The sequence below is a fragment of the Nuphar pumila genome, chromosome 3 (genome assembly GCF_984573655.1).
Source record: "Nuphar pumila chromosome 3, dmNupPumi1.hap1.1, whole genome shotgun sequence".
NCBI lineage: Eukaryota > Viridiplantae > Streptophyta > Magnoliopsida > Nymphaeales > Nymphaeaceae > Nuphar > Nuphar pumila.
Window position 1 is genome coordinate 122,190,674 of NC_143251.1, and position 22,788 is coordinate 122,213,461.

The 22,788-nt window shown below is 41.2% G+C and overlaps 1 protein-coding gene across 1 annotated transcript in view; it reads left to right on the top strand.

Annotated features, from left to right (window-relative positions):
* The window catches only part of LOC149843559 (phosphoglucan phosphatase LSF1, chloroplastic-like), a 115,789-nt gene extending 104,730 nt beyond the window's left edge, over positions 1–11,059 (top strand). Inside the window, exons 4-7 of the mRNA XM_089999899.1 lie at positions 9,085–9,196; positions 9,376–9,488; positions 10,346–10,496; positions 10,695–11,059. Coding sequence (XP_089856025.1) covers positions 9,085–9,196; positions 9,376–9,488; positions 10,346–10,496; positions 10,695–10,814 — 496 coding nt within the window. The 3' untranslated portion in view covers positions 10,815–11,059. The remainder of the gene's footprint in view (positions 1–9,084; positions 9,197–9,375; positions 9,489–10,345; positions 10,497–10,694) is intronic.
* The last annotated feature ends 11,729 nt before the right edge of the window (positions 11,060–22,788 follow it).

Genomic DNA, 22,788 nt, shown 5'->3' on the forward strand with positions numbered 1-22,788 from the left:
GGGGCCATTGGCCCCTGCCCCCCCTTTTAAGTCCAGCAAGATCCGATGGCCCCTGCCCTTTTTCTCAATGACCGACAGGGGACATTGGCCCCTGCCTCCTCTCCTGAAAGCCGCAGGGGGGTCTTTGGCCCCTGCGCTCCCTCTTTTCCTTTTCCTATGTTCGGTTGGGGGCCATCGGCCCCTGCCCCTCTCCTTGGTTTTCGACAGGGATCGACACCCCTGCCCCTCTTTTTATTCTGACAAGGGCAAGCCCCTGCCCCTCCTCTTTTACGAGCTAGTAGGAGCCATCAGCTCTTGCCCCATTCTGTTTCAAGTCAGCAGGGATTGTTGGCCCTGCCTTGTATTTCGGAGAAGCCGAGTCTTCTCCCTATCCTTACTTAGTCGTTTAAGTGCATGCTAACAATATACTTTTGCAGTCTGCGCAACGGAGCCCGTTCACGCCCCGCGAACCGAACCAACAATCACCTATGCTCGAAGACGACTTCTTCCTCGCAATACCCCAAGGTAGGGGAAATTGCACAAGGACTTAAATAATTGAATCGAGCTTAAATAATTAAAGATCGAAAGGACTTAATTACATATTTATATACATATACGTATATAAGTACGCATTTAATTCAAGGATGCGGTTTCGCGATCCTTGTCCTTTGCTTTCGCATTTCCTGTTTCTGTTTGCCGTCGCGCTTTGCGCCCAATCTTTTGCTTTCGTATTTACTACTTATTGTCTTTTGCTCAAGGACGCGGTTTCGCGATCCTTGTCCTTTGCTTTCGCGTTTCCTGTTTTTGTTTGTCGTCGCGCTTTGCGCCCAGGCTTTAGCTTTCGCATTTACTGTTTTCTGTCTTTTGCTCAAGGATGCGGTTTCATGATCCTTGTCCTTTGCTTTCGCACTTCCTATTTCTATCATTTTGCTTCGCCGTCGCGCTTCATGCCCAGGCTTTTTTCACATTATTGTCTTTCGTTTTTGCCTTGCCATCGCACATGCTTTTCCCTGTTGCATTCTTCATGTAGAATTCCATGCTTTTGACCTTATGGAATATGCTTCGGCCTCCACCACTCGCTCTCGCAACCATGGTGGATTTGAGGCTTAAACAACGCAACCTTGAAGTTAATTGGGTCCTTTGCGAGGTTCCCAGTTCTTCAATTGCGTAGTTCTGCCGGTAAAGTTTGAGCCCCATCTTTTTGAGTGATGTGCTATTGCATCTAAGCCTCCCCGACTCAGCGTATTCGGGAAGAATACCTTTTCTACTATTTTCGTTTATCCGATATGTTTCGGGAAAATCCTTGATTTGGGTCAAGATCAAGTTGTTGGACGATGGGTTCTTTTGCAAAGCCCATTTACCGAGACTTGCGTAGCATCCAGACACTGCATTATCAGATGCGAGATTCGAGAAAATTGCATGTCATGTGTAGGCAAGTTGTTGATCGTTTCAAAAGATTTAGAATGTTAAAATAACTTTCTAAAAACATTATATCTTTGTGAAACACACTGCTGAGGCTCCTATTGAGGACCTATATCCTTTTCCTCGTAGTGTACTCTTGAACATGCGAGGCATGTTAGTACTACGACGATTGGATGAGATGGTCTTATGACCTCGATTAGTGTTTTGTGCACGTTGTTGAAAACACATAAAAATGGGATCGCCTTCACAGGCAAGATGCTTGTTTGGTCTAATGGACTAGAGCATGAAGAATGAGGCGATGGCTAAGAAACCCCGTCGCACTCGATTCAACCTGGCTTCGCCAAGAGAAAGGACGAAGGGTACCAACTCCGATAGACAGGCCATTAATGGCTATTTACGGGCAAAAGACCCGGCTTCCCTAGTCATCGGAGGTTAGGGGATAGGGGCTATATTTATTCTCATTATACGTTTTGGTACTCAACTTTTCATGCTTTTTATGTGTTTTCTCTGACTTTTCTCACTCACTTCCATGTGCTTTCGCTAAATTGGTACTTGGTAGTCATCATTTTTAGATTTTGTTAAAAATTTAATTCTTACACTAAAAAATCATGAAATGTAATATTGGTCACTTTTATTTTAGTTTTTATTTGTATTTTATTTTGATTCTCATTCAATTCTTATATTTCTTTTTTTTATTTCTCGCTTCCCGCTTCCTATATATTTTAAAATGCATTGCTTCTCGCTTCTGTTTCCCGTATCGTTTCCCGCTTCCGCTTCCTAGTCTGACAACCTTGGGTCAGCCCCTGTAAACATACCAGCCACTTGATCTTCAGTGCGAACATAGTATGGCTCAATTTCTTTCTCTTCAACCTTTTGCTTGACAAAATGTTGATCTATCTCGATATGTTTAGTGCGACTATGATGAATGGGATTAAAAGAAATATTTACCAAAACTAAGTGAGTGTGTGAGCAGGAGAGTGTTGCATTTAAGAAAGTAATTAACTTGTGGTGCGTTTGCACCACTTACTTACCACGGGTAGTTACCCGATTTGCATGCTTTTGCATTTGCATTTTTTTTCTTTTTGCATGGCATTTTTAATCGCATGCGATGCTTCGCATTAAGCATCGCGCAATATGCTCAGCTACGCACCTGCAATACACAATTATATATACAATGCAATACAATTCTAAACTATTTCTAGCAATGTGACTGTGCTACGGATTCAGTGTACGTGCAAGCTAACTTTTAGACTTCTAGCATACATGTATAACATTCTAAAATTTTAGTTTAGGAATCCTACCTTTTCGATGCGACGAAAAGTAAAACGAAACTCAGGATCTTGAAGGTCCAATACAAGTGCTACACGACGCAATCTACTCGTCCCTCTCACATGGAGAGAACGCTACAACTGCACACACATAACGACCAACTTCTCTAAATACGATCTCGCATGTGAGCGATAAAAACAAAAGCGAACTTCGGTAACCCGATTTGCAAAAAAATCACCAAGTAACGCGTTCACAAGTCCAATTAAAATTGGACAGTCGTGTAGAGTAAACGCCACGACTGCACATAGCCAACGCATCACCCCTTGCAATGGCACGAAGACCAACACACTCAGATTCAAAAGGAATTTTGTATTCCTTTGGGAATACGAACCGAGACGAGAAACCAATGCCAAGTTGTTAAAATGAGGGACATCCTTGCTGTCGTGCAACAACAGTCCTGCACGATTCCCAAAGTCTGAAATCGAGTGCGCAGGCTATGCCGTGAAGCATAAAAATTGGCTATCATATAAAGAAAAGGAAACTCAACAAATACAGATCGTGCATTCATGAATTCGGGCATCAACAGTGCAAATGATGGAAGAAATAAAAATCCATTCGCGCACTGGCACTTTGCAAAACCCCGATCGGGTCGTGCGGCAAGGGCAAACAAGGGAGCAGATAGGAGAAAAACAAAAAAAGGATGTTATTCCAAAATGGCGAGACCCCCCCCCCCTCACGGCTGGGTGTCGTATCCAGGCGGTACAGGGGTCCGGCCACCTACGGTGGTCTGGATTCTTGTGCATATGGGGGGTTCAAACTCCAACACGAAATAAAAACAAGAAGACCAAGGGATTACCCCTTTCGGTGATGCGATGAGGACCGAAAATGCGGTGAGGGTTTTAATGAAGGATGATGCATAGAATAGCTCGCTAACGGGGGCAAAATCTGGGGTTCAATTTGGTCAACCGATGATAGAAGCTCGCCGATGGCCCCCGGTGATGGATCTCTCTCCGACGATAGTGGCCCGACGCAGTGAGGGAGGTTTACTGAGAGAAGTGTCGTCGGCGGTAAGAGGGTTTTGAAAGGCCGGGATCACCGGAGTGGTGTAGCGCTGCCGAAGGCTCCGGCAACGGCCCGCGACTGTGGTGCCCTCCGGTCGGCACTCGAATGGAGAAGGAACGAAGAAGAAAGGAGGGGAGAAGAGGGAAAGGGGAGGGAAAGGCGATGCTGCAGGCGAGTCTCATAGCGGCAGAGATGGAGTGAGGGAAGAGGGAGGAGGAGAAGGTGGTGCCGCAGACGAGGCTCACGGCATTGACACAAGGTCGGCTGCTGGCCGACACTTCGACGGGGAAGAGAAGAAGGTGAGGAGAGGGGTCGACAAGGGTTTTGGGGAAACAAGAAGAGATAAAATGAGAAGGGGGAGGGTCGGGTACCCTAATGGTCTCACCCTTCTCCTTTTTGGCGTAACGATGGTTGGGTCCGGACCGGACCCGGTTCGGGCCCGACCCAAGGAGCTTAAAAGAACTATAAAAAATAAAATAAAAAAAATAAAATAGAAAGGATCTATATAAAAATTAAAGCAAAAATAAATAAAAAGATAAAACTAAAATTAAGTATATATAGTGAATAACAATCTTATTTTAGACGGAAGTTTGGTTCTAAACAATATTTTATTTAATTATAACATTTCCCGTAGTTAGTTTTATAACTAAAATACCCTTTTTATAAAATTATTCCGAGTCATTAAAACATGTCCCATTAAGTTCGAAACCCCTATAAAAATGTCTAAATGGTTTTTGGGACTCATTAAAATGTTTTAATAAGATATTTTGATAACATTTTATTTACAACAATGAGTGAAATGACCATTTTACCCTTCTTTGTCAGAAAGGTAAAATTAAGCGTGTAAAACACATAAAATTTACAATAAAAGATAAAAATACCTTTTTTAACTCGAAATAAGGCAATTCCTTTATTTATTTTCTCTTAAAAATTTATAGGTTTTACAATATCGGCAGATGATTGCAGTATTGACATACTTGACCATTACCAGACCAGACATAGCGCATGCAGTTCACACGACCAGTCAATTTCAGCACTCTCCTACCACTGTGCACATGAGTGCTGTGATGCGTATTATTATATATTTAAAAAATTCTGATTCTAATGGATTATTCTTATCCTCATCTTCTTCTCTTAATTTAATTGTTTATTCTGACTCTGATTGGTAGGCGTTGCAGACTTCTTCACCAAAGCCTTGCCTTCCCTGAGGTTTCATTTTTTATTGGACAATAAAAGATAAGATTCGGAACGAGGAGATATGTAAGAAGGTAGGTGTTGCACCCATTGAAAATAAGATGAGAGAGAATCGTTTACTGTGGTTTGGACATATTCGGCAAAGGCCTAATGATGCTCCAGTTAGAAGGATGGAGAAATGGGAAAATATATTAGTTAAAAGAGGTCGGGGTAGGCCTAGGAAGACATGGATGGAGGTGATAGAAAAGGATATGAATGCTTTGAACCTCACCGAGGACATGGCATTGGATAGAAATGATTGGAGGAGAAGGATTCATGTGGAAGGCCCAGAATGATTTTCTTTTTTGGTTCATATCGCCGACCCCAATTGTTTTGGGATGAAGGCGTAGTTGTTGTTGTTGTTGTATTCTGACTCTGATTAGGGGGGAAATCTAAATGACAGACGCTCAACTATTGGTTTCTATGTTTTTGTAGGAGATTCTCTGGTTTCATCGAAAAGTAAGAAGCAATAGAAAATATCTCTCTCCTACACAGAAGCCGAATATCGAACTATGGTAATTATCATGACTGAAATTGTATGGTTGAGGCGTCTACTCAAAGATATGGGAGTTCTCGTGACAGAGCCATCAAGATTATGTTGTGATAACAAGAGTGCAATCTACATGATTGAAAATCACACTTTTCATGAGCATGCTAAACATATTGAAATGGATTGACATTATGTTCGAGAAGAATTTTTTAAGAAGACCATTTCACTGTCATACGTAACTTCAGAATATCAGCTTGCAGACTTCTTCACCAAAGCCTTGCCTTCCCTGAGGTTTAATTTTTTATTGGACAAACTTTCGATGGCAAGTTTGAATGGGAGTGTTAAATGTAAACATATATGTATATATATGTTTACAGACTAGAGCATAGGTGCTTGAACATTATGTGCTTGATGGATTTTTTAGGTTTTTTTCTTTTTCTTTTTAAATTCTGACCATACAGATGTGATCTTTGTACTTGATTTTATAGGGATCAACCCTTGAAGTGTTCGATTCCGACACATGGGTGGGTTTTTATAAGGTTCGAAAAATCAACGGTCCAAAATCTTTGTAAATGTTTTAGGATCCAAATATCATTTTTTTCATCGAAAACACATGGTCTAGGTGTGGATTCCTCGTAAATCGACCATGTCCAACACATTTATGGGGTCAGAACTACGAAAAAAACACCGGAAGAGCAGAGAAACCCATCAAGCACGTATCACAAGCACCTACGCTCTACTCTATGTTTACGTATGCATTTCTGTACATTTCTGTATATTTGTACTTTAGGGGTATTTTGGTCTTTTCATATGTACAACAAAAATAAGTGTTTTTCTATTTTTATTTTTATTATTTTTTTTATTTTTTTTATTTTAATAATTCCCAGCCTTCATGGGCTTTTTGGAGAATTACCAAAGAGTCGTTGGACCCTACCCAACGGCTAGATTTCTAGCCGTTGTGTAGGTCCCAACAGCTCTCTATGAGCCACCTCTTGTATATAATGGGGTCTACCCCCTCTCATTTTGTAAGTGTTCTCTAAGGGATTGTTCCCCAATAATATTCAATATTCTTTATGTGTGTTCTCAGCCCATAAGTGACTTCCTCTTGTGTTTTCATGTGTTACCCATAAGAGGACATATTCTCAAGCATTCTCGTGCCCATAAGTGGCACATCTAAGCTTATACCTCAGTTCGTGGCAAGTTGCTCGGAATGAATCTGTATATTTATAAAAAGGATGATCTTGAGTTTTGTAATAACTATCAAAGGATACAAGTCAATGGGGATTGACATTTCGCACGCCGCAGTGGAAGATGATTGTATTGAACCTGTATATTTTCAAAAGGATTAGAAATTCTTCTTAAGATCTTGTGACAGTAAAAATATGGAATATTTATAAAAGGACCTCTTATACATAAGTTTACCCATATACTAAATAAAATTCATATCACAGGTGCCATATCCCTAGTTCCCAGTCGAAACAAAAGGAGACTGTTCTTTAAGGATTTTATAAGACCCCAGAAGCTGCATTCTTTTCTTGAAACTCTTTCTATTGGAAGATAAATGTGAAAGCGATCAAAAGTGCTTGGCAAAATGCAGTGTCTCCCTCTTTGGCAAGGGAAAAATGTTGGAACCCCTGTATGGCCTGAAATCTCTATGGACCATCAGCAGTGAAAACCTCTTGCTTGTTAGGGAAAAAATATGAAAAATGCATCTTATGTACTTTTATAGGCAATTTAGATTGTGAACCATTTGTTAGAGCCAAGTCCATTAGATGCTTGTGAATGTCACCAAGTTAAGGGGACATCACAAGTTTGAAACCCACCAATGGTGCCCCTTGCTGCAAGATCGACACTGGGTGTACTCCCCAAGCCAATGTGCATTTGGTGATTAGGGGGAGGGGGGTTGGGATTATCCAAAAGAAAAAAATCCATTAGATGCTTCAGATGTTTATGCAAAAAGCACATTGCTTTGCATTTTAGTATTGAATACGGTGACATCCCATGTGAAATCAGAAGCTATATGTACATACACTTTTCCCAAATGGGGCAAGTTGCAAATGTCACCTGTAATTCATGTTATTGAATTTGGCTATGTCACACGGACTCGGCTAGGGAGGTGCCGCACCCGAGTCGACACGCCCCGACACGGGTGCGGACACGGGTGCGGCTTCGGACACGGCCCGGACTAGGTCAACGCCGAGTCGGACTCGGTCAACGAGTCGAGGCCGAGTCTATCCTTGTTTTGGACTCGGTCAACGTTGACCGAGTCTAATTTTGTCCATTTTAGGGTAAAAAACAAAAAAAAATATATCTTTTTATATATTTTTAAAATATATATAGCATGAGTCTTAAATATATATTTAATGTGGTGCAGATCTAGGGTTACGAGGTTTTTGAAAAGCAAAGTGTGTTGTGATTTGCATGTAGATGTATTTTTTTTGTTTATGCATATTTGCTGGTTATGATTGTTTTTATATTAAAACAAAATTTTTACCGTGATAGGATGGTATGTTTAATGGCATATTTCATGATAAAGGGATTTATGTAATGGGGTTTTTGTAGAAGTGGATTTTAAAACCAATTCTGAATCTGTTTGACTTGGCTGCACACATGTTAGATCTTAACCTGTGAAATTTGTTATATGCCTTTAGAACCACTTGGTTAAGCTGTAGAAAGCATGATTAGATAATGTGGACATGTAGATCAGTCATATCTGACTCCAAACCTATCAAACAAGGTAGTCTAGGCTCAGTCAGTTAGGAGCTTAGTCAACATGGTGTTGTCTCAATTCAGAAACTTTCTAAGGTTCATTTCTTGGCCACAGTAGATTCGATCAAATTTCCAATTTGGGAAATCTGATTTTCCTTGAACTGAAATCGACCAAGGCTGCACCCATGTAAATGATTGGCAGCTTAACTAGGTTTGACTTTGAATCCTACTGAAACTAATTAAACTTGCTGCTGGAAATTTCTCCTTTGTTTATCTCTATTAGACATCTTGATTTTTGAAGAATCAAATTCAGATATGCATCTTATTTCAGCTTAGCGGTCATTGCCAAAGATGTTTCTGCAGATCAGTCCATGGTGTAGGTGTGTCCATTTACTGTTGGATAGGGGACCTGCGCCGGGGGGAGCCCCCCGGACCCCCCTTTCTGCAAGGGCAAAAGTACAATTTGCAAAGTTTATAAAAACACATGCTGGTGCCAAACTTTAGAGGACAATATCCACATATATGCACACAGGATATATTATTATTATTATTATTATTATTATTATATATATATATATATATATAGCCGAGTCCCCGTGTCCAAAATTTTTAAAATTGCGCCGCACCCACACCCGCACCCGCACCCATGTGACATAGGAATTTGGCTAAATATCTTTTGGCTTGATATATGTTAAGGCATTTATTTTGACATTTTTGGTCATTGTTTTTTCTTGAATCAAGTTTCATGTGCATCCAACATTCATTTCATTCTCAGGAATTTGGTTTCATGACTGTATCACATGCTTAAAGCACAGTGTAGTTTACTCCCAACTTTACCAACATTGCAGTAAGTTAGATATGTTTTTATCCTAGATATTTTTATTTTATTACAATTTCGTAAACAAGGTATGTGAGTGCAGACCTGCAATTGTCTGGGCAACGTGGGATCTTATTGCTATGGTAGAGAAAGGTAGACACAATGGTCCTCCAACACATGCTGTGAATTTTGTTTGGAATCATGGTCATCAAGAGGTAAATTAAGAAGTGTAATTATTTATGTATCGGGCGGTTACTTTGAATTGGACCAACTGGTTAATTTTTAAGTTGATCTGTACCGTAATGTTGAAACAAGATTGCAAAACCATTGGTTCCTAGCTTTGGAAATTTGTGTTCTGTCATTTAACTTGTCCTTTTCAACATCTTGACAATAGGGTGAGGAAGTATTTCTAGTGGGAGATTTTACTGGGAACTGGAAAGATCCTATCAAGGCAGTTCACAGAGGTGGATCAAGATATGAAGTTGAAGTTCGACTTCCACAAGGAAAGTATGATATGTTACCAAGATTTTACATGTTCAATGATGTGAAATTTTTTTCTCATGATATTTCATCTACTAGTAGTGATCCTCCTTGAGTTTGCCGTGTATGAATTAAACTGCATGTGCTTCTATACATTAGTGATAAGAACATTTTTCATAGTTAGGTAATGACTGTTATGAAAAAATGTAGGACTTCGAACTACTCAATGCTAGTACTTAATTGAAGTTGACATGTAGCTAATATGCAACTGCTAATGGTCCTCAGAATATGCAGATAATTTGAGGAAAATGGACATTTTTTGTGTATGAAATGGCTGAGGTTATTTGTCCCATGTAGGCTTAATTTTAGTTATTTGGGTTTGAAAAAGCCAAACATAAGCTTCCCCAAGTTCTCTGCTCGTGCTATTTTTAGTACTAAAGCAAGGGCAGAAAAAATAAAAAATAGGAAATTATTCCCTTGAATATATGGTAGCAGAATGTGTGAAGAGACGTAGCCTTGAGGTGCCTGACTTAATTGAGGGAACTTATTTTGTTGCTTGAAACTATATTTCTTTGCAACTTGACTCAGGCATGCATCATCTGACATCAATAACTATACTAGCATAAAATGATGCATGATCTATAAACAAGTTAAATAGAAATTTTCATGAACATGTAGCAAATTTCATATTTAGAGTGATGTGTCAGGAGAAATATCTACTATCAGGAGCCTCGTGTCTCCTCATGAGCAAAGATCTGCATGTCAGTGAGCCATAAGAGAACAGACCTCTTCAATGAGAGTACCTACTGTCTTCTGAACAGAAAGTAGGAAAACTAGTTGGCAATTTTGAGGCAAACAATTTGCTCATGTTACTTCATTTTCAGGTACAAGTATAAGTTCAAGGTCAATGGGATATGGAGGCATTCATCGACATTACCTACAGAAACTGATGAGTGGGGGAATATCAATAATGTCATAAAGATTGGAGGTATTGCCGCTACAAATCCTTTCAATCATACCCCACAACCACCAAAGGTAAAGCTTACAGATCAAATATGCAATCCTTCATTTACAAGTTATGCTTCTGAATCTCTTAAGAAGAGTCAGCATCATTAAAATTGTCTTGGCTTAATTTGTTTGATTTGTTCTGAGAGGTCATTTGAAGTAATATGGAAGTGAGCATGTTGAAGAATATAGGTTATATCAAGGTCTTTATAATGCTTCGCAATTCAGGACCCTACTGTCATAAAAGTGATGGAACGACGGCTAACAGAGGATGAGCGCTGCTTGTTGGCATTTGCAGCTAGGCGAATTGCTTTCTCAATATGCCCGATCAGATATGCTCACAAGTGAGTTTGGAAAGTTCTGAATGTTCATCGTGTTTATAACGCACTGCAAAATGTGCGAGTGTCATTGACTCTTAATATTACTACAATTTGTAAATTCCCAAATATGAACCTGTATCTTCTCTCAATTTTCTCTAGATGAAAATACTGACTTAAATTCAGATCTATACTTGTTTAAAACATGACTTAACAGCAATTACATGTGACAAATCCTATTAATCTCATGGTGCCAATTTTTGAAAAATCAGTTTCTGAATTTTATTCCATCAACCTTTTAGATGGTTTTGATCTTTATATTGACCCTTGCTATTGTATAATTCTCATATAATATATATAAATAGAGTCACTAGAATATGAGAAGAACCGTGATTTTCATGATTTTTTTTTCTTTTCTCATGAATTTAACCATACAGATGTGATCTTCATGCTTGTCTTTATAAGAATCAGCTCTTGAATCATCCGATTTGATGCATAAACGAGATTCTTTTAAGGCTTTAAAATCTGTTTGGAAGGTGCCCTTCCCGTGTTTTTCTTTCTGTTTGGGAGCTGGAGATGGGGGAGTTAATAAATGCTATCCATGCATTTACCCTCGTTGATGTTTGGAAACCAAGTTTTGGGAGATGGGAGCGGAGAAGAGAGTGGAGATGGGCCTTTTACAAATACATCCTCACAAGGATGTAGTTGACAACTCCACTCTCGTCACCCATTTTCTCCACTCTCATCTTCCCTCCGACACAGGCCCCGGTTTTCTATTTTCTGTAGCAGTACTCTAACACAACCAGCCACGGTGATTTCTGTCAATAGGTGAGACAGAATTTTCACTGGCTAAGGCACACGTATACACACACAACCAGCCACGGTGATTTATCTGTCAATAGGTTGGGTTTGTATCCCGACCCAAACTGAATTTTTGGGTATGGGCATAAAAAACAGAAAATGTTGGTACAGTACGGTAAATTTGATGTGTTTTTCTGAAATGCCCTACAAATTTTAAAATCTGCCAAATGCTCAATTTTGCAGGTTCCTTACTCTTTTGGGACTGTTTTATCCTTAAAACGTGTGGATTTCTTGAGTTTCACATGTTACGTCACGATGCTCTCCCGATCCCACTAAATATCACTAAAACTAATTTTGCATGATATTTATGCAAAATTCATGAATTTCGCACATTACACCTGTGACATTTGTTGCTCCTCACTTTTGCAAAATCCCAACGATTTTTGCAGCTATGTAACGATAATCGCTACAGCTCTTGAGAAAATCCCTTAGGTGTAAAATTCATCAAGATTTTTGCATGTGGTAGTTGTGAAAGTCAACTTTTGATGGGAAATTCATGAAAAAATATGGAATTTTGCAGGATATCGACTTTAAAAGATGCGAGATTATGTTTTACCATGCGGATTTTGTTGTATATATAGGCGATTAGGGTGGTACTTGCTAAAGTCGACTTTTCATGTGAAATTCATGAAAAGTTTGTGGAATACAAGGAATTTCGCATGATAGCCACTTTAAGAGGGGTGGGATTTCGTTTTACCATGCTAAATTCTTGAAAGGTTTGCTAAAGTCATTGAATGCTTATGTTGATGTGAAATTCCTTTTGCGGTGATTCTTGTGAAAGTTTTTTTGCTTCAATTTAACGCTCATCGACTTTCCTGATTAGATTTTTCGCTTCATTTCCTTCCTTTTGCTAAATCTCACATGTAATGAGGAAATTTGCATGTATACTTGTGAATTGTTCTGTATATGTGCGAATTTCTCATCTTTTTGCAAAATTTTGAACGTAATGAGCAAATTCGCACGTATACTTACAAATTGTTCTGTATATGTGCGAATTTCTCAGTTTTTTGCAAAATTTTGCACATATTGAACAAATGCGCATGTATACTTGTGAATTGTTCTGTATACGTGTGATCACTCATGTTATATATAAAATCACAAATCAATCATCATTTTAAATACATTTCAAAACAATCTGATCACACGTCAAACACACCTGCATAAACAATTGAAACTAGTTAAACACAATCACTTGTTATATATAATTCAAACTAGTTAAATAGTCACCTATTAAATTACAACTTTATATACAATAATAACAGTCCAAAACAGTCTAGCAATTATTGTATAATTTAATCTTCATTTAGTGAATCACCTTTTATACAAATCAAACTAGTATAATTGTTAAAGACCAATTAAATTATACTTCATTTACAATAATATATATAACAGTCCAACAAAGTACAATTAAATTACAAAGATTTGATGTCACTGCTTATATTGCTTAAGGCGCGACAATAACTCCTTGTTGATCCTTTATGTTATCGATAAGGTATGTCATGTTCTGGAGTTCGTCTTTTGCCTTAAGCAAGTCTATTAGCCTTTGGTTTTCTTTTCTTAAAAGGGCCTTTCTAGCAATTTGCTTCGGACTCCTTGCCGCAACTTCCTCCTCCTCTACCTCAGTGTGGACCTTAACTTTCTCGTCATCAGGTACCATGGACGAGGGGTTGATGTCTTCCTGGTTGTTATACCAGTCTTCAAGTTTGAAATTAAACAACGTCGGGTAATCATTTTTCGATCCTTATATGTGTCATGGATGGTTTTGCTTACTACATCAGTCAAATGGAGTGATTGCTACTGAAAAAAACCAAATGGACAGACCACTCGACTGGCTAATTGGCGCTTAACTTTATTTATATTATGCAACCAAATATCCCTCCTTAGGATGCCCTTTGTTGTCACAACTACATCTTTTTCATTTTCACCCATGGCATCTACATAGGGGTGCCATGTTACCTACGATAACATTTCATTCATGGTTGGTGACTGTGTTTTCTGCTGATACGAGTATAGCAAAAAATATAAAAAAATGTAAGAAATTGTTTCAAGAATACTTACATGTGTCGTGGTTATCTTGTGTAATTCTACAACGCAAACTTCTTTGCTGATATGAGGACTGAATCTTCTTCTCTCACTATTATCCTCATTGCTGATTAACCATCCTCACATTGCAATACGAAAAAATTTAGATGCCCTATCATGTGTCAGGGCCCTTCTAATGGATATGCAAATCCTATATCCAGACCTGCATGGATCAATATAAAAACATAATTAACACACAATATAGTATATTAACAATTTCTATAAAATGTTTGAGTATAAATCAAAAGTTAAGAAAAACTGAAAGAATGATTACCTTCAACAACAGAAACATTTCGAAGAGATTTTTCTGCCATTCCTGCACTCATTCAAACTTGCATATAGATGTGCAAGTGTGGCAACTCTCTATGCATACTCATCAACGTGCTCTAGTGATTGCAAGCATTCCAAGTACGGTCCATTGATCGTCTTTCCACCAATGACGAATAAACAAGTTCTAAAAAACTAGAATAAGAATGCTCTCACCTCCTTCTCCAGACTATAACTCTTCCCTCCAAAATAGGGTAGCTTCGCACCCTTTGATTGTGAAACAGTAGGGTCAAAGTGTTTCCTCAACCATATTAACCTGATTTTGTCACCTGCGGACACATCATCTTGCGCATCTAGGAGCTCTTGACCCATCTTCTTGAAATCTCCGCACCAACGTCCAGTGACTGGCTTCCCGTTGCATTTTAATTCGATGATTCGTACAACATCCTACAATGTAATGGTCAACTCCATGCTTCTGAACTGGATTGTAATTGTTGATAGATTGCAAAATTAGACAGTAGACTCTAAGAGATCGTGACTAGTGTTTCACAGTGTGATCTTCAAGAATTTACGAAAATGCGTCTGATCCATCCAATCCTTGGTGTTTTCTGCCAGCATTTGGAACCACATATGGGCTCGGTGCCAATAGAATCGGTGCATACAATGATATGGACCCTCTGAATCTTCTCCATGTGGATCCTTCATAAATTTTAGATAACAATCGGTGCATACAACAATTGTGGAGGTTTAGCAGAAAGTGGAGAGCGAGGTTGGGCTGCATATTGAACAAAAGGTTCTTCCTTCCCAGGGATCAGAAGTAGTGCATTCTTTGAGAAGGAGGTCATAGCGATAAACAAAATCCAGTGCTCGTCTAGAGGTACTTTTCTCTATTGTGTATGTGTAAGCATGCTTTTAGGTTCAAACATATTGTTATTTATGCTCTGAACATGACAATATGTTTGAGTATCTATGGTTACAAAAACTAATATAACATTTTAAAGATTCAATTTACTTGTTTGTAACCTAAAAGCATGCTTACACACATAATAAAGAAAAGTACCTCTAGACAAGCACTGAACTTTGTTTGCCGCTGCGACCTCCTCCTCGAAGAATGCACTACTTTTGATCCCTGAGAAGGAAGAACCTCTTGTGCACTCTGCAACCCAACCTCACTCTCCACTTTTTGCTAAACCTGCACAATCGCCTCAAGTTTTGGGCCCTCACTCTCCTTCACCATCCACAATTGCCTCAAGTTTCATAACCTCACTCTCCTCCACTTTCGAGCCCTTACTCTCCTCCCTACCCTCGCATCATCTCCTTGTTGATCACGATCCTCCATCTCACCTCTATAAGTGGTTGTGTCTTCAACTTAATTTAAGGGAATTGAGGTTAGCAACAACCTCAGGGTGAGTCAATGACTTAAACTTCTTCACCAATTGATCCTCCTCCCCCTCCTTCGATGCTTCTGAGATGGGAGACAATATTTTAACCATAATCTCGTTAGCCTTTTGTAGCAACAGCTAGTTGTTGTTCTTTTGAAAGTACTAGCAACTACTAGGTTGAACAAAGATTTCTATGCTCCAACTTGGTGTGGTAATCATTTTTATGCATTATATCTGAAACCCAAATATAAGGCTACAAAGCAATCTTCCTCTTTACCTAGACGACAAGCTTATCATATGTTTTTTGATAGAAACTATGACCCACTGTGAACAGATCATCACGTACTTCAGTCTCTGTGTGTTTGAAGTAGTTTTACTCTTCTTTGGGATGTCTGTTATAAGCAAGCTGTGTTTTTCCTTTTCTTTGGTGCCATATTGCAATATGCAGAAGAAGAAGTTCTTATAATGATAGAAATGAGGAATACTCATATTACTTTGCATAGACAGAATAAGAGCATTCACATGCAGCAATCTTATGATTTTAGTGATTCATTTCCATCACCAAACAGCCATACATATTAGATAAAACAACAAACAATTATAAACCTAACAACTATGTGCCAATCCACATTGTCAAAATTGTTACAACCTTGTAACTTGTTTTCAAAATTAGAAAAGCTAATTGAAAAGGCTTCCTTCAATACCATGGTAGAATGCATCACAAGTCATTGCCTGCATTTCATAGTTGCACCTAATAATAGAGACAAGCACAAACAATTGCCAATTACTCAAAATAACTTTGCTCAAAAATAAGTTAAAACAAGCTTATTATAGAGGAATTAGGTAAAAACAACCATAAATCTAGAAAGAATAATGGTAAAAATAGATGGTGTTCCCTTGCGACTTACAGTGTACGGTTGCGCTTAGAGTCTGTTTTGCTTTTGTTGAGTCTGATGTAAGCTGCCCGGTTCAGGTGAATTAATACCCTGAAGGGGCAGCCCGTATACTTGAACTGTAATGGCTTGCGGGCAAAATTGTGAATGAAGTAAATGCGTTGAGCTTTCTTTTGTTCACCCTCGTTGTGATTGCTTCTTGTGATTGCAATTTCTCTCCCTCTCTTGCACTCTGATTACAAGCTTCCGCGATCGGCAAGCGAGCTGACGAGTAGGCTTGCGGCGGTAAGGAAGGACCGTCGCGCTGCGCTGGCCCATTGAAGGAAATAGGCCCGTGACAAGTGGTACCAGAGCCCATTCTCGTGCTGGGGAAGGGACTCCGGAGTCTGTGTCGACAGACACGCCGACAGGCTGCGATTTGTGAGCAAGACATCGTGGCGCCTTATCAACACTTGCGCAACACCAAAGGCAAGGCAGTTGCCGAAGCTGAGGAGATGGGTTCACCTCGGGGCCAAGAAGAGTTGGCTGCAACTGTTAACAAGCTGGTGGAATATGTGACTTCGCATGATGAAGCGATTTCACGCGCATGTGAATCATTCAATGGATTGAATGATGTGGTGGCGAGCCTGCAAGAGCAGGTGAACTTACTAATGGGGCAGGTCACTTCGTTGACGACTACAGTGACCGATCTTGAGTTGAGGAACCGTACGTTGCAGCGGACGGTGACCCTGAATGGCGGAAATGGTGAGAGACCATCAAGGATTGATGTACCTAGACCCGCAAAATTTAATGGTTCTCGCGACAGCAAGGCCATTGAGAACTTCTTGTTCCAAGTAGAAGACTACTTGGATATCCAGAATGTGACCCTCGAAGATCTGAGGATCAAGGCTGCAGCGGCCTTACTTGATGGTGATGCTATTGCTTGGTGGAGGCGGAAGCACAATGACATGGAGAGGGGTCAATGTGTTTTAGACACCTTTGACGACTTCAAAGTAGAGTTGCGCAACTACTTCATGCTAAGAAATGCGCAGAGACAGGCTTACCGGATGGTTCGTGAGCTCAAACATACTGGTTCGTTGCAAGACTATGTCAGAACGTTCCAGAAGCTTATGTTGGAGATACCTAACATGCCAGAAGACGACATGCTCAACTGGTTCATTGTGGGACTTCAACCATGGGCACAGTCTGAAGTGGAAAGGAGCAACCCTTGTATTTTGAAAGATGCATATGTGGCGGCTGAGCGCTTAGTTGACACTCAGCGCAAGCCTTTCACCCCATCAACCAAAGTTGGGAAGAAGCCTGACCACTGAGGCAAGAAGGATGAGTAGCGCAACGATAAAGGTGAGGCATCGATACGCCATCAATCCGAAAAGAAACAGAACTACACAAAGCATAACAACAGCAACAAGGGTGCGGTTGTGACATGTTGGTTCTGTGGTGATAGACATATTGCCCGGCAATGCCCAAAGCGCCTTGTAAAGGACGACGGGCAAGCCAATGCTGCACAGAAAGAATGCAGCGACACTGAGACCATGCAACCGAGGATGGGCGTCATGCGATCGATCAATGCAGCCAGAAGTTGTGCAGCTAAAAACATGCAGGTCAGTAAGGAACTCATGTATGCTGAAGTTATTATGAATGGAAAGTCTACTTCAGCAATGATAGACTCCGGGGCCACACACAACTTTGTCTCGCGGAAAGAGGCAGAACGGTTGGGCTTGAAGCATGGGCCAAAGCAGAGGACCATTAAAACGGTAAACTCTGAGGCCAAGCCCATCCTTGGTGAAGCAAGGGATGTGGCTATTCAAGTGGGAAGTTGGGTCGATAAAGCCAACTTCTCTGTGGTGCCCCTGGACGATTTCAAGATGATTTTGGGTATGGAGTTTCTGCGAAGCCAGAATGTTATAATGTTGCCAAAATTCAACACGCTGACGATCATGGAGTCAGACCTGTCCCACACAGTGCAGTGCCTTACGCAGAAAGGCAAGTCGTCAGTGTTGTCGGCAATGCAACTAAAGAAGAGTGTCAAGCATGGGGAGCAGACATTCTTAGTGGTAGTGCACGCAGAGGAAGGGAAGGTGGAAGCAACAGTGCCACCGACCCTAGCCCCACTGTTGGAGGAGTTTCGGGGGGTGATGCCCCCGGAATTGTCAAAGCGTCTTCCGCCAAGACGCGAGGTCGACCACAAGATTGAGTTGACCTCGGGAGCGAAGCCTCCTACAATGGTTCCATACCGTATGGGGCCAGCTGAGCTGAAGGAACTGCGCAGGCAGTTAGACGAGATGTTGGACGCAGACATTGTTCGTCCATCAAAAGCCCCATTTGGTGCCCCGGTCCTTTTTCAGATGAAACATGATGGCTCTAAACGGTTATGTGTGGATTACCGTACCTTGAATAAGATCACGGTGAAGAACAAGTACCCATTGTCATTGATAGCGGACTTGTTCGACCAGCTAGGCAATGCCCGTATCTTTTCCAAGCTAGATTTGCGATCGGGTTACTGACAAGTGAGGATTGCCGAAGGTGATGAGCCGAAGACAACTTGCGTCACCCGCTATGGTGCTTACGAATTCTTAGTAATGTCATTCGGGTTGACAAATGCTCCAGCCACGTTCACGACTTTAATGAACCAGATCTTCTACCCTTACTTAGATAAGTTTGTGGTAGTCTACCTGGATGATATCGTGATCTACAACAGCAACATGAAGGAACATGTCGGGCACTTGCGAATAGTGTTTCAGGTGCTGAAGGAGAATGACCTCTGTGTCAAACGAGAGAAGTGTCTCTTCGAGCAGGAGGAGATCAGCTTTCTTGGCCACGTTGTGGGGCGTGGTGTGCTGCATATGGATAGGCAGAAGATAAGGGCCATCCAGGAATGGGTTCCGCCAAGCAAAGTGCCAGAATTGCGGTCATTCCTCGGTTTGGCAAACTATTATCAGCGTTTCATCGAAGGTTATTCCCTCATTGTTGCGCCCCTCACGGATTTGTTAAAGAAGAATTGGGTATGGCTCTGGACAGGATCGTGCCAAGATGCCTTTGATGGCTTGAAGAAAGCCTTAGTGAGTGAGCCAGTGCTGCGACTGCCTGATCATTCGACACCCTTCGAAGTTCACACTGATGCCTCAGACTTTGCCATTGGCAGAGTTATTATGCATGATGGTCATCCGATCGCATATGAGAGTCGCAAGCTGAAGGATGCAGAGAGGCGTTACACAGTGCACGAACGTGAGATGACCGCCATTGTGTATTGCCTCAGGATCTGGCGGCACTACCTTTTGGGTGCCGAGTTCGTCGTCAAGACGGACAATGTGGCCACGAGCTATTTTCAGACACAAAAGAAGTTGACGCCTAAACAAGCTCGATGGCAGATGTTTTTGGCTGAGTTCGACTTTGCCTTGGAGTACAAGGTTGGAAAGACCAATGTTGTGGCAGATGCCCTGAGCCGTAGGGCTGAACTGGCAGCTGCGCGTGCGGAGTCTTCTGAAGTGCATTTGGAGGGTGCATTGCTAAGCAGCATCCGCGAGGGTACGCAGCAGGATCCGACCGCACAACACCTTGTTTCTCTGGCGCAGGTAGGGAAGACTCGGCGATTTTGGCTACAGGATGTCCTCCTCGTAACAAAAGGGGGACGCATCTTTGTACCATGGTGGGGAAGCCTTCGCCGAGAGCTACTCAAAGAGTGCCATGATACACTATGGGCCGGCCATCCTGATCAGGAGCGGACCTTAGCACTCCTTGAGCGCGGCTACTATTGGCCGCAGATGAGAGACGACGTTGAGGGGTATGTGCGGACATGCCTCATCTGCCAGCAAGATAAGGGGACAAACCAGAAGGCTGCCGGTCTCCTTGAGCCTCTACCAATTCCAGAACGTCCTTGGAATAGCATCTCCATGGACTTTATTGTTAGTCTGCCAAAAGTAGAGGGCCTCAGTTCTATTTTGGTTGTGGTGGATCGTTTCTCAAAGTATGCCACCTTCATCCCAGCTTCTAAGGAGTGCCCTGCAGAGTTGTTCGTAAAGCATGTGGTGAAGCACTGGGGCATACCAAAGAGAATTGTGAGTGATCGTGATGCTCGCTTCACGGGCAAGTTTTGGCGTGAAGTATTTCGACTACTTGGCTCTGAGTTGCTATTTTCAACTAGCTTCCATCCGCAGACAGATGGGCAGACAGAACGTATCAACGGGATCCTGGAGCAGTACCTTAGGCACTTTGTTAGTGCCAATCAAAAAAATTGGGTGAAGCTCCTTGATGTGGCACAATTTTGTTATAATCTGCAGAAGAGCGAGTCTTCAGGCCACAGTCCGTTCGAGATAGCCACGGGGCAGCAGCCACTGACCCAGCACACTCTTGCCACACAAGAAAAGGGAAGACCATCATTCGCCTATCAGTTTGTTCGCGACTGGCACGAGCAAAATGAGTTAGCGAAGGCATTCTTACACAAAGCGGCAAAGAGAATGAAGAAGTGGGCGGACAAACACTGTCGGCCCGCAGGTTTCCAAGTTGGGGACCAAGTGTTGGTGAAGTTGTATTCTGGTCGCACAGGCATCTTCCGTGGGCGGCACCGCGGACTACTCACAAAGTATGAGGGACCCTTCACCATCACAAAGAAGGTGGGCAAGTTGGCATACAAGCTGGAGTTGCCCCCAGACTTCAAGGTGCACCCGGTGTTCCACGTGTGCAACCTCAAGCAGTTCCACCCAGATGATGAAGACCCGGAACGCAGTGTGCCGCAACGCGCTCCCATTATGCAGAGGACCCCGACAGCACAACGGGCCGAGAAGCACATCAGTCAGATCCTTCGCCACAAGGTCAACTACTTGGGACAAGCGAAGAAATACTTGGTGCAGTGGGAGGAAACAACAGAACCAACGTGGGAGCCTGCATTTCGAATGAACAGCCGCTATCCGGCTGAAGTCAGGGCTTACCACGAAACAGATGGCGCCGAGGATGGCGCATGATTTGAAGGGGGGAGCATGTTCCCTTGCGACTTACAGTGTACAGTTGCGCTTAGAGTCTGTTTTGCTTTTGTTGAGTCTGATGTAAGCTGCCCGGTTCAGGTGAATTAATACTCCGAAGGGGCAGCCCGTATACTTGAACTGTAATGGTCTGCGGGCAAAATTGTAAATGAAGTAAATGCGTTGAGCTTTCTTTTGTTCACCCTCGTTGTGATTGCTTCTTGTGATTGCAATTTATCTCCCTCTATTCTCTCTTGCTCTCTTGCACTCTGATTACAAGCTTTCGCGACCGGCAAGCGAGCTGACGAGTAGGCTTGCGGCAGTAAGGAAGGACCGTCGCGCCGCGCTGGCCCATTGAAGGAAATAGGCCCGTGACAGATGGTTGGCAGTTGATAATACAGTCAGATTACTTTGCAAGGCATAGAACCATAAATTTGTAGAGGATTGTGGTAAAAATATCCATCATAATCTATTTGTTTAATAGAGCACAAAAAACAACATAATCTGACATGGTAATAGAGCACAAAAAACAATATAATCACACAAAACAAAATATATTTAAAAATAGCATAATCTCTCTGTTTAATAGAGCACAAAAAACAACATAATCACACAAAAAAAATATATCTAAAAATAGCATAATCTCTCTGTTTAATAGAGCACAAAAAACAACATAATCTCTCAATTTAATAGAGCACAAAAAACAACATAATCTCTCTATTTAATATAACATAAAAATCAACATAATCTCATGTTTTAATAGAGCACAAAAAACATCATCACAAAAAATGACATATATCTTAACTTATGTAGATGAAAATATAGAATATCTGAAGCATGAACAAATCTCTCTATTTTTTCCCTCGGTTTCAAAAAAAATGATTCACCAAAAACTGACCTTACCGAAAAAACTAGAATGATTGGCTGAAACAGTCGCTAATGAAGTGTTGCTGATGTGTGAGTCACTAAAAATAGCTGCCAGAAATAGTTGTTGGAAATTTTGCTAGGGAGGAAGAGCTTTGAAGACCACAGACAACCTAAGTTATGCGAAAACAGGGTTTGGGGACCACCGGTTTGCGCCAAAACAGGGTTAAGAAACGAAACAACTTCATTAAATGCTTGCAAAATTCTCATGATGAAAAGGAATTTTGCATCAACTCAAGCGAAACTTCATGATTTCCGCCAACATTCAGCGACTTTTGCAAACCTTTCAGGAATTTCTCAAGGTAAAACAAATCTCGCATCTCTTAAAGTGGTATCATGCTAAATTCCATAAAATTTTCATGAATTTTGCATAGAAAGTCGATTTTCACAACTACCAACACGAAACTCTTGACAAATTTTGCATCCTAATTGCCTATTATCCTTGGGGACAAAATTCGTATGGTAAAACAGAATCTCGCATCTCTTAAAGTCAATATCATGCAAAATTTCATAAAATCTACAATTTTTCAGGAATTTTGTATCGAAAGTTGACTTTCGCAAGAGCTGTAGCGATTATCGTAACATAGCTACGAAAATCGTAGGAATTTGCAAAAATAAGGAGCAACGAATGTCACAGGTGT